The sequence below is a fragment of the Alternaria alternata genome, assembly GCF_001642055.1.
Source record: "Alternaria alternata strain SRC1lrK2f unplaced genomic scaffold CC77scaffold_16, whole genome shotgun sequence".
In the NCBI taxonomy this organism is placed as follows: Eukaryota; Fungi; Ascomycota; class Dothideomycetes; order Pleosporales; family Pleosporaceae; genus Alternaria; species Alternaria alternata.
In genome coordinates this window covers 615,100-630,597 of record NW_017306205.1, presented here as the reverse complement: position 1 = coordinate 630,597, position 15,498 = coordinate 615,100, and the positions used below count along the sequence as shown (strand labels likewise).

Genomic DNA, 15,498 nt, shown 5'->3' with positions numbered 1-15,498 from the left:
GTGATGTATGGAACAGACCTCGACTATCCGCTTCAATAGCCTTGTGCAAATGTTGATTTCAAGCCACCCGTTTGAAAAGTCACCTCCCACCCACACGACTTCAAGCAACGCGCACCACGTTTGTAGCACTGACACAAACTGCAGGAACCCGTCCAATCATGCACGTGTTTCTAAACTTGTTGTTCCTGACTAGCATGTTTAGGGCGACCCCACCAAGTAAGCGGCACACTGGCTTGGCAAGCGTCCGTGTGAGCCGAGCCCCTTGAGGATCAGGTCGAGACTCAGGCATCTCTTCTACTCTTCCCTCTCTTCTCATCAACCGTCCTCGTTGTCCATTCATTCTTTCAGAATCGATCTCCTACAGTCACTCTTTAGACTACACTATCGTTAATAAAATCCACCGTCTCTACCACGACTCGAATCGAATCGAACCAACCTTTCATACCCACCAACACTCCTACTTCAACCGCTAATATGCTCGGACGTACCGTTTTCGCCGCGACTTTCTTTGCGCTCGCTCAATTCGCCATGGCCAGCCCCCCTGGCTGCCTCCTCGGCGCTGTCAACCAATATGAAGACCCATCTGACATCAAGGCCGTCTGCAAGGCCAAGGACCTGAGCGAGAAGGTAGCGGAAATCTGCGGTGACGATGCTAAGGACGCTATGGCTGCGATCGCGGAAATTTGCAACGACGCGGACGTCGACGTTTGTAAGTGTTCCCTTTTGCAGTGAACACCAGTTGCAACGATTCGGACCGAGGAATAGGGCTTGCTGGATGAATGTAGGCTGACAGAATGTGTAACAGCAACTGCTATCTCTGCTTCTGGCTCAAAGACTGCTACTGGTTCCTCTCACAAGCCCACCGGCACCTCGGGCTCTACCCTCGTCTCTCTCTACCCTACCGGCTCGAGCGGACACGGAAACGGAAACGGCACTGTTCCTGTTGCCTCTGGCGGACCTAAGCCCACGGCTGGCACTGCGACTGGCTCTTCTGGTCTACCAGAGGCCACTGGTGCCGCTGGCAAGGTCGAGTTCGGCCTTGCCGCTGTTGTTGCCGGACTGATGGTCGCTGCTTTGTAAATCGGATAGGGATAGCCAAATACACCAAAAGATAGTTGGGCAATGGTGGTGAGATGTTGCATAGATGAGATACATGTGGCTGTAGATTGCATTTGGGTGTTTGTAGGCGTAATTGCATAGACTTCAAGAACACTACTACCTTCCATTCCGTCCTCAGTCGATCTGCGATGCTCTGCTCCTACTGTAGAGCTTGCCCTCAACGCCAGATATATCAGCAAACTATTCAGTCACCGTTACTATGAGTATTTCAACAAGAAGGGGCCAGCTCATGTTCGCGGTTCTGCGAACCTAGCGGCAAAGTCAACATTGAAGCACTACATGGGCAGATCCCCTTACAATTTACCCCGAAAGCGCCGAATTTAATGAGGATTCTAGACCACAGTGAACGACGAAGCGATATGTGCCTTTGGACGTCATCCACGTAAAGAAGTCGGTACTTAAGTACTTAGGCAATTCAGCCATAAGATACCTTCGACAGCTTTTTCTTGCGGTACACGTTACGTACCCTCGCTACATGCGTTGGATCGCAGACAATAGTATAGCATCAAGAACGCAGTTGTATCGAATTTTAGAACCAGCCTAAAGAGGCAAGCGCATTATGCAATAATCCGTGGTTGAAGTGGATGTTCACATACCGCAAATAAATTCGCTCTATCGTGCCGCGTACCCCACCACCCCCACCTTCATACAGTCATATCGTGCACCACAGTGCCTGCATCACTAAGAAAGATGGTTTGCGGGCTCAATCCACCCCAAACTCGTACGCTGTCATTTGTGCAATCTATATAATGTTAAAGTTTTGCGGCTTAGTCATACAACACATCCAGGCAAGGTTCGTACTCCCAGTCATTCCAACTGGTTTGCAACATATGTACTAACTGAATTCAAGATGGCCGAGCGGTCTAAGGCGCTAGCTTCAGGTGCTAGTAGAGAAATCTGCGTGGGTTCGAGTACGTTCTACCACACAGTACTGGGTTGTGACAGCTGCTAACATATAGTAGATCCCACTCTTGTCACTATACCTTCTTTTTTTGCGCTTTGATACTTTGTTTTAGTAGCTAACATCCTTCGCGTCGCTATAATACTTATAAACAATTGTGTCCTGATCCTTTTAGAGGTAACTACGTAGCTGTGGATTCTAGCATTGCCGTGTTTGGGGACCTCGACCTTAGCATCGAAGAATAGTTGCCTAGATTGGAATACCAAAATTTCTTTCGACTTGATACAGATACATGACGCATGTAGTCGCGCCTCCTATCAAAGTGATTCTTGGTTGTCTAGCATCCGAGGCTAGAGAGAAGAGAGTAGAGATACAAAGTAAGAGAGCGAAACATATACTTCTCACCTAACGCTTGGTCGTTCAGAATAAACATCGGCTTTGGCCTTCTTCGAAAAAACTCTAGCTAGGTGCTATGCGTAGTCGTCGTAGTAGACATCTCAAAGTGGAAGTATTGTTCATTTGCGTAAACAAACATCATATCGCTAGCTCTTGCTCACTAGTTGCAACCGTGAACGGATGTGAAAATAGGTTACCGTGTTTCCGTGTCTGCCTCGCCTCAAGCACACTGGTAGTACGTAAGAGTTATAAGAGAGATCACCACCCAGATGTTTCTCGGACTAGTCGTGGTAGTACTATGGGTGCGCGTCTCGGAGCTTGGCTCCGAGTCCCTATTATGTGGCAGTCATATGGGGAAGATACTTTGGACTTAACAGCCACACAAAGTAATCCTAGCTAAACCGGTGGGTTTACATTTCTCAACCATGTCTTCTAGCATCTTATGCTTACTGCCATCGATACTGGGTCCTGCGGGTTCTCTTCACCTAATGGTCGCAGTTTCCGTCAGCCATGATCTCTCATCATATACTTCCATGTCTGCGGCTCCTCTACCGTTCTCCGAGAAGTGACGGTTCATTACTCGTGGCAGGAACTGATGGATGAAGTTGGTCAAGTCCTAATCTCTCCAAGCCGTTGCCAGTTTTCAGCAACGCAAATACCAGTTTGATTGCTTCAATACTGGCTGCACTGTTCAGAATCCTGTTCCAGCATCATGCTTCTCTCGTTTTCTATGCTCAGCTATCGGAGCAAAAGTCTGGTATCTTGCCGCTAACCGCAGTTGTCGCAGTGGGGCTTCATGCGGCTTGTGACCAAACTCCACGCCAACTGACGACGGTACACCGGTACCTTTTTCACTAACAGGGTTGTTTCAAGATAAGCAAGGCTTTCTGACACGTTCAACAGTACCTTCCTCTGCGATGTCGCGATACATCCAACGTCACTGCGACCTGATAGAGCATTCCAGCCCAAGGAAGTGCTTTGAAGGAGTCGTGATGTTGGTAGTAAGTACCACATCTTCATATCCAATGGAAACGCATGCCGTTCATCGCAACAAAACTCTTTGGATTTTGATCGACAGAGATTTCTCCTTAAGAAGTCGTCCTCTCATCTTTCTCTTCCTCTATCATCCCATCACCAGATCGAACGTCTTCTAATGTGTGCCGTCAAGTACCCATAATTCTACTATCGCTTTATAAGTTTGGTGCCTGTCAACAAAACTCATCAACACCATCCATATCACCGCCATCATGGTATACTCTTCAAGAGTGATGGCAGCCTGGAGGCAGCCGCCCAAGGTCTCGCTAGACACCTCTCCTTCTCCTCACACTACCCAACCTACGACGCCGACGTTACCACCACTGATCAAGCGAAGACGATCCTCCTCTTCATCAGATGACTCTTCTCGTTCTTCCTGTTCCTCTTTCTCTTCCTCTTCGTCAGACTGGCATAGCGAATCACCGCCACCTCGGCGCAAGGCAGGACTACCATCATTCGAAAGGTTGGAGGATGGAGACATCCTCTACCTACCAGCCACACCAATCCCATCATCCTCCATCATCAGGAAGCATCCGAACCAGAGCGAGGTTGAAAACCACCTTGTCGTTGTTCTTGGGAAGAGAAGATATCATGGCAAATACATCGTCTCTTTCCGGCAATTCACCACCTTCCATGGCATATCAGTCGAGGAAAAGAAACCTGAGCGCCAGCGGGGTTTCTTCATGCTGTGCGATAACGACGAAAGTATGACAACAGAATCGACCAACCCAATAGCCAGGATGGCCTTGGGTCTGCCGCTAAAGAAGCGGAGCTATATCAATCTTTCGCCCAACTCTCTGTTCGAAATAGAGTACGAATACCTTGACTCTTTTCACAACACACTGCGGAGACCCAATGCTGAATCAGTCGCATTCATCAAGAGAGCACGGTGATCCATCTGAACTCCTCTCGACCATGCCGAACGCCACCCTTGGCTCATGCCTGAAGGTCCCCGGCTCCTTCACTTCTCGAAAACGTTGATCGCCATATATAGTTTGCGCCTGAAAGTCCGACTACCCGTCATTGGAATTCATATCTAGAATGAATGGCAACCCGCCAACCTTCGAAGATATCATGAAGAGACTGGGTGAGGCGGCAGAGGAGCAACGACCAAAACAAGTCGCCGAGCAGGAAAACATTCGAGGGAAGGATAAGAAAAGCCCACCAAAATGCAGCGGTCAGAACGCCTGCTAGTGTTGGCCAGTGTGCCAACACCAACAATAGTGATGCAGTATGTGCTTGGTAAGTTCTCGTCCCTCTCTTCCCTTCCAAAGATATATGAGCTAATAACGATAAAGAGAGTGTACCGTACGTTAATCGTGCGTTTGTACATATCGATTACACGGATTACAACTTCCTAACACATGTCGCAGCAGGAGTGATCTGAAGATGAGCCTGACAATTGGGTTGGCAATGTATTATAGTATCGAATAAAATTTCCTTGGATAGGATAAGCCCACGCTACCCAACCTAGCCGGTCTAGGTCAGAATCTTGGAAGGGTAGAGTGTGGGGTCTCATTGAACGCAGGGTTACACGCACTACCTCGAGGATGGCTCTTAGAATACAGAGGCGTTGTCGTCTTCACGATGCGCTCTCAAAAATTGCACATAGCTGGAGTAAGCTCCAAGGATATCCAGCTCTTGTATTAAACCGATATATTGGCCAGAATAGTAACATGACATAAGCTGGTGTCTGAGTTGGGGAGGCGCTTTTGTCGCAGTTTAAGAATGCAAATGTCGAATAGGTTCGACGTATCGAATGTTTGTGATGGCGTCCAAGCTGTTGGGTTGTTGATGCTTACGATATCCGCGTGTGTTTTTCTGTGGTGTGTTAGGAATGAAAAGTTATAGCTTCTATGTACAGTCCTTTCGTAGATGTGGATGTAAAAGAACAGATACTACATTGGCGTAATGAAGAAACTCAAGATAATTAAAGTGGCCATAATTACGTCATGTCGCACAAACCACGGTTGCTTAGTTCGCAACCGTTTGCACGTACATCGACACCGACTTGAGCTCCTAGTAGACAGCGCACCAGTGCCTCTTTCATTCTATTCATATTGGGCTAACAGAAAGCTTGCATATAAACTTTTTGGTCACAGACTGAGCTATATACTATGGGCTCGTATATGGGGTTTATGAGCAATACAAGAGGGGTGGCTCTCAACGTATCCATAACACATGTTCCGAATTTGCATGAAGATTTTGGGTGCTTGTGGTCTGTATTTGTAAGAACCAGTAGCATAGCTTTCGCATTCTTGCCCCGACATAGTTTCCAGAAGCGGAGAGTCCCAACCACATCGAACGCCGAGCCGGCCCACTACGATCGTATGTGGGTTCGACGCAATCAATGACAGAGATTCTATACACGCTCAGGTTCATCTCATTTGATGTCATCATGTCAAAAGCATATCGCCGGCCATGCCACTGGCTGCGGAGTCGTGGTTTGAAAACTTGATGCGTAGCTTATCATATCGACCCGATACTTATAGACGCTCGACTTACGTATCCAATTAACCAAACAAAAGAGAAAGGATACGAACCGTCCGGTTTTCAATCGAGTCCTGAACATCCTCGAGCCCCTGATACCTGAATCATGTGTACTTCTACGCGCTCTACGCAGCCAACAGTATTGGTCCTTGCGCAGGAGTACAAACTACGATCGAATGTCAGGAATAAGAGATTCGGAACGAGTTGAAAGTGAACTAATCCATAGTATGATTAGAAGCTCGATCGAGAAACCTTTCGACGTGATACAGAACTTAGCCGAAAGTCTCGTGTACGAGGATATTGACTTCTGTAGACAAATGCCACGATATGTTGAGACTGAAGACTTACCGACTCCTTGTGTAGAACGGGACATGAATACATATGTTACAGAGCGTTTCTGTATCGAGCATATGAACTTCAAGACTAGGTGGTAGTCATGCTGTTAGACGACCCGCCATCGTCCATTCGAGGTGTACCCATCCTTGTCACGGAGAACCAGTATCCATGCTTCCGACTCTTGCGCATTATGCCCCTTCGCAAGAATTCTCATCTCAACCCAGCAGTGAGGCGCGGAACTGGAATGCCTCGTCAGTTGCCCACGAGTTGCCTGAGGCCGATCTCCAAAATGCCTCTTGTGTCCAAAACCGCATGCAAATCGTTGGCTCAATTGTGTCATCGTAACACGCTGAGTACCATTAGCTTCCCGAGCTTCTCTTTCACGTTGCTCATGAAAGTCCGCATCTGCTTAGTGTCATCACGCCCGTACTGAACCAGTTGATCCCTCAACGATGTTGTCAGAACAATTTGTTTACTTTACTGCCCGGCTCCCTTCGCTTGCCGACGATTCGGTAGGGTATCCAATCTCAGGTCTGCGCTGTGCTGTCAGGCTACCCTGGATCTCGGACGAGGACCAAGACGATGCGAAGGTGGCGACGTATGAGCACCAATCTCCTGTACAGATCTCAGAGTCTTTGGTTCGTGAATTTGGGAAGTATATTAGTGCTCTGCGTATAGCCCGTGCAGACTGCTGTGCGGGGCATGGATGATATATAAGAATGAGGTTAACATTATGAGCAGCTGTTAAGACATGAGGCGGTTGCGACGGACGAGTCTTGTCTGTTTAAACTGCAGGAACGAAATGGAGAATAGTGGAGCTCTGTGTCCACAGCCTGGGCTTGATGGCAGAAACTATAGGGCCATGCGGAGACCGAGGAGAGGACTCATTGTATTCGACTAACAATTCACTCACCTTGAGAACACCTTGAGAAGGCGGTACGTCCTACTGACAATACCGCGTCACTCGCAAATGCTTTTGTGTCGCTAGCAGTACTATTGTCACGGGCTCAATGCAATCTTCTAGCTCCTTCGTTGCTAACCGCCAACACCATTCAACGCACTTTACCATCCTCTCGCGGAACCACAACATGTACTGTTTGAGCGTTTTCTTCCTCTGCTTCATCACGACTGTTGCTGCCTCGATGATTGCAAAGGCCGTATAGTACCGGTTTGACGTTGGGCAAGGGCAGCCGCCCTAGAAGCTCCCTTTGGCGCATCACCTACTACCTATACACTAGGAGAGGAAAGCCGAGCAGAAAGTGAGAACCCACTAACCCCTTTACTCATTTCGCAATAGCAGGCGTATTGCGACCCAAACCCTTGGAGCTCGACCTGGAACCTGGAATTGGACCTGGATCGTCGCGCGCATCACCCGAGATTCAGAAACAGCATTGAACATTAATTCCCAGAACCCATCTCTTATTACGCACTACCTTCCTCGAGACGAAGGCCACCATGGACAACATCGTGGAGATTCAAGGCCAAGGGCGTCGTGGGTCCTTCGGCGACAGACGTCCGACCTTTTTACGCAAAGTGGCCGACTCGAGTCAGAGGGAGCAAACAATCTCGCTTTTTGCAGTTTATGCTTAACAGTCTCTGTCATTGAGGAACGCCACCCTCTGAATGACTGCAAAACCTCGGGTGGAATTTTCCGATGTTCTTCGAGAAGCCACCAGGGTCGAGATCCTCTCCCACCTCGCGCCACGGAGCCTCATCCTACTGCAATTGATGATAACCTTCTCTCACAAACACACTAGCTGGCGCTATCAAGCGTCCGGTTCCCGCCTCGTCCATGGACCCAAGGTCTGGTTCCGTCTCCACAAACTACTGAAGATCCAGAGCAGCTCGTGACCTGTCACGATCGAAGATGCCATCCGCGACCGCCTTGTATCTTATCGTCCACCGACGCTCGCCGTCTCACCGACATTTCTACACCGGGCAGAACGTGCTGCCAGCGCCCCACCTCAGAAACCATAGGCGTCGAAGAAAATATCAAGTCCAATAACCAGAGGCAATATGTGTGGAGATAAGGTATTGAGAGATCAGAGAGTGAGGGGATGCGCTCAATATCGGCGTGGCACATGGCAGTGTGCAGCCCCTGTTGAAACGGGCTGCAAATGAGATGCGTGTCAGAGAGAGCGTTTCGAAAGCCACGCTGACGGTCCTCTATCAAATCTCATTAATGCTCGGGTAATGTTTGACTGCTGCAATGCGATCCTCGCGTGACTGCAGTAGCGCTGAGAGGCTACGTTCAGAGGACCGTCGCATTGTTATTGTCCACACTTCTCCAAGCGGTTAATGGATGGGCAAAATGCCTCGGTGTTACACAATGCTGCATCGTTCACGCCAGCGGCCGCTAGGCAAAAGGAATCGGTTGCCACGTGTTGATACCCCTGGCAGCACGGCATTATCTTGACGAAAACCTGCATGAGTCGTCGTGCTCTGAGGCTGCCGTAAGCGCCGATGATCTTAGCCTTGTAGGGTAGCCATGGGATTCTTGCGAAGATAAACTAAAGATATTTCTCTCGCGGCTAGGGCGGGCAAGCTTCGAAAATTCGAAAACCTTTCGAAAAAAACTTGACCCCAGATCAGCAATATGGGCTGATGTTTGCAAGGATGACGGCATTTGCATGCGGCAGCTAGGGATCTCTGGCGGCGGAGTATGCTGCACCGGCATCGCTTCAGAATCATACAGTTTCCGGGAGGCTGAAAGGACGATGGGCGAACATGACCATCCGAAGCCTCCGGGAGCTGCTCCATACCACTTGCATCATCATCATCGTTTTCGCTGAGCTTGGCGAGAACAAGTATATGCTCGTTCACTAGCCGCGTCTGCTCTCGCCACAAAGTGTGGTTGAGCGGGAAGAACCCGCCGGGCACCCAAGAGCCTCGGGAGGACGCAATGATGCGAGGGCGCGATGGATGCATTCTCGTCCCTGTGTCATCATCGCGTGGCTCCAAATTAGTTCCGAGTCCACCGCCACTCTGAAACGCACGGGTGGATGCTTTTTTTTTTTCTCTTCACCTGTTGCACGTGCTGCATCAAGCCCAGCAGCTGGGCACGTCGAAGGGCGGGACTATTCCGGAGAGGAGACTGTGGCGGACCGTATGCTGAGCGTATTGCTGCTTGGGCTTGAGATATCGGCTATACTCTGCTCACCATGCAATCAACGTAGAGAGATCTGCAGCTGCTCACCCGTAAAGACGCCACGAATCGTAGGAGTTAAGTCCGAACGAAGCCGAAGGTGATAACGATGGGCGGATTGGGCACACAGGAGGCTTAAGGCTTGAAGGGTCCAGCATGGCGGAACTGGCAGCAATGCGGGCCACAGCCAAGGAGAGCGATGTCTCGCATGGGAGACCAACGATTCGTCGTCGTTGTGGGGTTGCACACGTGGAAAGTGCGGCACATGTACCATTCTCCAGGCTGAGAAACACGACAATCTCCACAGGTATGATCAGAGGTAACAGTCAGGCATCGATCGACTGTAGACGAGATGTAGATCTGCCGAGTTTGTCTAGACATGATGACGCGTGGACATGATTGATGCAATGCAGAGTCGTGAGATTTGGCAATGATGCTGTCAGCGATTTGAGTGGGTGCGACACTTGCTGCACGTCGTGCATGTCGAGGAACGCAGCCATGGTGACCATGGCGGACATGGCCCAAGGCCAGGGTGCAACGTGCATTCCACGTTTTGGCGGCCTCAGCAGCAAAGTTCCGGGCCTCTCGATTATGGCGACGTGTTCCACACAAAAGTAGGCCGGTAGTGTTGCGATTGGTAGGCGGCAGCTTACCATGGCACAGTACGACCAGTTCGTGGGCCGAGAGTGGTATCGGTCGCCACCAAAAGGTTACGCGAAAACGGGTCTTGCCAGAAGTTGGACAAACGGCGGTGCAGATGCGAAACGCGGGAGTTTGTGGTGTGTAAGAAGCTGCGGTGTTTGCGCAACGACGCTTTGCTGCCTTCAGCGGCAGGGACGTGTTTGCGGAATAGACAGCTGTCTGCGTCAGGCCATACTGTGGCAGAAGCCCGCCTCAACAGAGCACAGAGGCAGCACGACATGCGCGTATCACTGGCTGCACCGTTCTTGGGTGCAGACGCAGATGGCTGCCTCGTCTCGCGTGGTGGCTGATGGAGACATAGATGGCTGGCGGTGCTGCCATGGTGTGCGTCGCAGCCGCTCGCCGTGTGCTGAACAGGTCCAACACAACAAGCTGTCGCAGCGAGCCTCGTCCGGCGGGCCCATTGTAGCGGCCGGTCCCCTTTGTCGGCGTGCGGCGTAGTCATCGGCAGCGTCTCACCGTGGACAGGGGGCGGCAGAGAGCAGGGATACCTCGTGGAAGCCCATAGCCAAGTGCTTTATTCCCATGCGTTGGTGGACGTGCATGCCGCCATGTGTCTCGTATGCGACTAGGAGGCCGCTGCGGTTAGTGCCTTTGTCATGGCCCAGCTTCAGGGCTAATTCGGCGCCATACTAGGCCATCTTAGCTGTCTTAGGAGGGCGGTGTGAGGACTGTTCAAGCGGCAGAAGACTCAGTGGTCACGGACCCCCAGACTGTGAAGGCCAATCCCAGCTAGGGTACCCACACATTGCCCTTCAGTGAGGTCCGCGATTTGATTCTCCGCGACCATCTTCTGCTCGGCATGCCCTTCCAGACGACATCTCTTCTCCCCTTGACTGTGTCTGTCTCCTCTGTGCCTAACAGCCTGAGCCCTCCTCCCCCCAGCGAGCCCCTCCTCCCCCGACCCGACCACCAGCACAAAGACGACAGCGACCGCCTACCCAGTGCACCTGCCTCCGCCGGCTCAGACGCACCTGCCTCGACATCGCCAGCGAGCAAGAGCAATCCGCCCCCGCCGCCTTCCTCCCGTGGTCCCATCAACCACGCGAGACGCTACACGCTTTCCCGCTTCCCTCTGCTCCGCAAAGGAAGCCGCGAATTGACCAGGACGCCCTCGACCACAAAGAGCCCCGCCGAATCGCCCTTCTACGCTACCGGTGCACCGCGCTCCTCACAGTCGCTTGCGCGTGGCCCAGATCTTTCGCCCGCACGCGAATCCGCTGCCAGCCCCCACGAAGACGGCGACGTCATAGCTGAAGAGGAGGAAGCCACACGACATCTATCAGAGAGACCGAGAGCAGGCAAGCCCGACAAGATGCATCAAACAAGTTCGCGGTTACTCCGCATGACCGACGATGAGCGGCCCTATACCAGGGTGAGTACAACTATTCCTCACTTCCCGACATATCCACGTCAAAAACGCCGAGCCCGTCCAACTTCGACTATGCGAAGACGTCGGCTAACACTCGAATCAGGATTTCAAGGATCTCTTCTCAACCCTCATGGTCTCACTTCCCCTTACAGCACATCGCGTTCGCTTCAGGATGATTGACTTCACCTTCACATCAGACGAAGCAATCACCAACCTTGGATCCCTCAAATTTTCCCAGTCAAACCGCATGCCAGATCCCAAGGACTCATCACGTGTCGTCACCACTACCACCACAACCACTTTCTCAATGGCCAAGGAAATGGCCCGCTCCGTCTGCCAGAAGTTCCTCGAGGCCAAGTTTGTCGAGTCGGTAGAGGGCAAGACAGATTTCATGAACAAGAGCTCGGTCTGGCAACTTACGCCCAAGGGCATTCACATCCTGGAGCGGTTTTGCACACGCAACGGTATCGCTTCAGCTCACGTCAAGGCAGTCATCGAGTCCAACAGGAATCCCCGACAACTGGTTGTTCTCGAGCGTAACACCGAAACTGACAAGCTCCATCATGACGAACAGACTGTTGAGATCCTCTTCCGCCGCTTCATTGGTACCACCGCAAATGAAACCCAGTCAGATTCCGACTCAATACACGAGTTCTCAAAGTGTGATGTTGGGGTTAAGCTTGTCAAGCATCGGCCTACTTCGCAACGCCAGTTTGAGTACACCTTCAATGGACGCAACGCCGCACAGTGGCTCATGGACTGCACAACTATGGTTGACCCCCGCGAATCTGTCGAGGTCGGCTCATTGTTCTTGCAACTAAAGCTTATCGCTCCAGTTGATCCTCGTAATTCAGAACACCAGTTTCAGCCCTCCAAGCAGGTACACTATTACATCACCAATCACGGTGAGCGCGTTGCTGGCTGGCTTCTGGACGAAGTCCCCTCAGGTGGAGACATTGCAGTGAAGTCAAGGGATGGGGTTGCCCGCGATTCCAACAGCAACCGCACCAATGTCATCATCCGTAACCCTTCATGGCGCCTTCTGTACCGCGAGTTCCTCAAGGAAACCATGTGTGAGGAGAACCTCTCCTTCTACCTCGAGGTCCAGCAGTTCAACAAGCAGTATCGAGACGCTATCAATGACAAGGGGGATAACAAGGTCGAGACCATCAGAGAGACTCTTGCCGCAGCTTATGGTAAATCTTCACACACTCAAGCTGCAAACATTTTTTAACTGGTTTAGGTTTGTACAACGCTTTCCTGGCTCCTGGTTCACCCAACGAACTCAACATCGACCATGGTCTTCGTACACAACTCGCCACTCGTATGACACGTGCCGTTGGGGACGACGCAGCAATGTTGCAAAGCCTCAACGAAGTTGCTTCGCTTTTTGAGAAGGCACAGCAATCCATCTTCAAGCTCATGTCAAGTGTATGTTCTCTCTTGTATACCCGTTACCCGAACATCCTGCTAATCTCACATTAGGACTCTGTACCCAAATTCGTAAAGCACCCCAAATACGGACCCCAACTCCGCGGGCTCGATGCCGCTGCTGCATCCGCCTACGTCGCCTCACCAACTGCCACCCGATCATAGAATGAATATCTGGCCACTCTTACGACTGATTCTGATACCTTTCACATGACGACACAACGACGATATGCGAGTGCCGAACCATCTCAGGCTCGTGCGCCTCTCTTGGATAGCTAGCATCATTCTCCTGATACCTCTTTCTCTCGGGTTCTCAACCTGTTCTCCTACTCCATTGCATCCAGTCATAGACTGCGGCGTTTTATGGGTTCCCGGCCAAAAACATTAGCATCAGGTGGTCGTTCGTGGAATTACCCCTTTTCTTCTTTGACCTATGTCACATTTTGTTTACCTTTCTTGTCTTTTCTTTTTCTTCATCTGGTGGTCATAGCGGGATCCAATCTGCAGGCGTACGTCACTGAACGCTTGCAAACAACCGAAGTTCGCAGGTGTTCTTTTTCTTTTCCTTTTCCTTTTCCTTGACGGAGACTAAAAGCTGGGACCGAAGACTATCGGACGTTGCCCAGAGTACTATTTTTGGGCACCTGTTCACGGCTGCACCCCAGCTATTCTGCCCTCTTCATCGTACTTTCCGACGAGCGAGCGTCGAAATGAGGACGATCGGGGCGGTATAGATGGGCACCGCGACAGTCTCCTCACCGAGACTTCTGTAAGTTTAGGTTGAGGAGAGTTGATCAACATGCTGGATATGGGAGAGCAGTCGACACGACCCGACGAAGGCACTCGATAAGCATTGGACGGATGACGGAATGCAAATAGAGCACTACTGTACCCTAATAGGAGGTTTCCGATGATACCCTCATACTATAGAAGAATTCATAACGATACTACATATCCTTGCTTCTTGCTGGCAATGACTTGAACTCTGTTAACTAATTTGACAGCGGCCGACCACAGCACGGCGAATTCTCCGAGGGACACAACCGCACATCTGCCTAGCCCCAACCATCCGCGTTACATAAGCACACTCACTTCACTCCTGAAAACCTCCACGACCCTTTTACGAGTCTGGGCCCCGGGCCACTTGGTATCTCTAGCCCTGGCCCCTTCTAGTTCAACTTATCTGCTACGTGCGCATGCTACGTCCGCGGACGCACGACCGAGCGTACCCTGATTTTATCTGTCAGAAGTCAGAACACGACCTTCCACCACATCGCGCGAATCGTATTTTTTTAAGGGAGCTGCGGGTCCATGCAGTCAACTCCGAAAGCTACTTTTGCATGTTTTAAGTCGTAGGTTGGTCGCATCGGTGGGGATAGTCGGAGACGTGATGGGTCGTTGGTGCAGGCGTCGCCCTCCGCGGGTTGTGGTTGGTGCGGAGGAGGACCGGGGAGAGCTGTTTGGTGGAGGGCGAGGCTGCGGATCGGAGATGGGCTGCCGACAGTCGTTGTCAGGATTCAATCTCGGTAAAGCCCCGGGGAGCGCTTGAAGGGTCGAGGAATATACGGAGCGACGGGGTGTTCATGCATCGATAGAGTTTCAAGGATGAGAACTGTCATACCAACGAGGGAGTTCTCGGGTTGCAAAGGTAATGTAAGCGTAGTGGTACGACATTAAGCCTTACCTCATCTTCTCTTTTTTTCCGGCAATATGGATTTCAGATGTTGACACTACGATGCCGAGCTCTGATCGCCATGCCATGTGAGTTCCTCGCGATCACCACCATATCCAGCTGGCACTCGATTGGCAGATCAGCCACTCGCAGTTTCCATTGCGTAGTCAGCATTGACTACTCATCTTCGGAACAACCCTCTCGGGCCGGTGACCGTCGTCCGTCGTGCATCTCCGACCGTATATAGCCGCGTGGTGGCTTGTCAGCGGCGTGAAGATTAGGTTTTCCAGATAGGGTTTTCTTGGGCCAAACGGCGCAGTTCTCATGTAGTTTGGTGCATTGCGCTCGCGTGGCTTCTTCGGTGGTATTAATTTGAGTTGAGGGGATCTCCTTGATCGCGTAGGGAAGAGCCCGCAACCAACGGCCGTGGATGCGTCTCGCATGTATGTGTTTATGGCAGGTGCGTCAGTGTCCCGTTCGTATGATTACATGATCGGTCAACGAGCATCCTGTTTTGTCGGGCGTAGAAAGGGGTGACCCTGGGTCGTGTAGTTTAGAGTTTGTGATGCCACATGGAGGAGCTTGGTGGCAGAAAACGTGCATCCATTTCCGAGACGGTGGTAAGTTTTGCAAGCGTTGCTGCGCCGGGTGCAAGATTGAACACGATTGGCCAGCAGCGCTAGCCTTGCACTGTGGATTACTGGTGGGATGTTAAGTGAGAGAGCGTGGACGGGAAGTTTCTCCGGTGTACTAGAGGATGCGAAGATGGTGTAGGGGTCCAGGTAGAGGATGTGCAGTAGGAGCACGAGATCTTCACGTCCGTTATACGCGAAGACGTATCATGCACCGAACGACATGCCAGCAAATTTCAAGGATCAGATCTTCGCGCGCTCCGTCAT

General features: G+C 51.2%; 4 protein-coding genes across 4 annotated transcripts; 3 read left to right on the top strand and 1 right to left on the bottom strand.

Annotated features, from left to right (window-relative positions):
• Positions 1-339: 339 nt before the first annotated feature.
• On the top strand, positions 340-1,556 carry CC77DRAFT_1022521 (hypothetical protein). The gene is made up of 2 exons (XM_018525481.1): positions 340-709; positions 806-1,556. The coding sequence occupies exons 1-2, from the start codon at positions 475-477 to the stop codon at positions 1,078-1,080; spliced, it is 510 nt and encodes a 169-aa protein (XP_018383730.1). The 5' UTR covers positions 340-474; the 3' UTR covers positions 1,081-1,556.
• Positions 1,557-3,663: 2,107 nt separating this feature from the next.
• Positions 3,664-4,344, top strand: CC77DRAFT_1074201 (hypothetical protein; the record flags this gene model as incomplete). Its single annotated transcript, XM_018529205.1, has 1 exon — positions 3,664-4,344. The coding sequence occupies one exon, from the start codon at positions 3,664-3,666 to the stop codon at positions 4,342-4,344; it is 681 nt and encodes a 226-aa protein (XP_018383729.1).
• A 5,593-nt stretch (positions 4,345-9,937) lies between these two features.
• On the bottom strand, positions 9,938-10,748 carry CC77DRAFT_226335 (hypothetical protein). Its single transcript, XM_018530731.1, has one exon. It carries the CDS (start codon positions 10,567-10,569, stop codon positions 10,072-10,074), a length of 498 nt encoding a protein of 165 aa, XP_018383728.1. The 5' UTR covers positions 10,570-10,748; the 3' UTR covers positions 9,938-10,071.
• A 178-nt stretch (positions 10,749-10,926) lies between these two features.
• On the top strand, positions 10,927-13,092 carry CC77DRAFT_940262 (RGS-domain-containing protein; the record flags this gene model as incomplete). Its single annotated transcript, XM_018534721.1, has 4 exons — positions 10,927-11,499; positions 11,600-12,692; positions 12,740-12,927; positions 12,982-13,092. 4 exons carry the CDS (start codon positions 10,927-10,929, stop codon positions 13,090-13,092), a joined length of 1,965 nt encoding a protein of 654 aa, XP_018383727.1.
• Positions 13,093-15,498: the final 2,406 nt, after the last annotated feature.

Coding starts and splice junctions, on each gene's coding strand:
- CC77DRAFT_1022521 (XM_018525481.1), top strand. CDS start 475: ATGCTCGGACGTACCGTTTTCGCCGCGACTTTCTTTGCGCTCGCTCAA. Junction 710..805: donor CGACGCGGACGTCGACGTTT/GTAAGTGTTCCC, acceptor AATGTGTAACAG/CAACTGCTATCTCTGCTTCT.
- CC77DRAFT_226335 (XM_018530731.1), bottom strand. CDS start 10,569: ATGACTACGCCGCACGCCGACAAAGGGGACCGGCCGCTACAATGGGCC.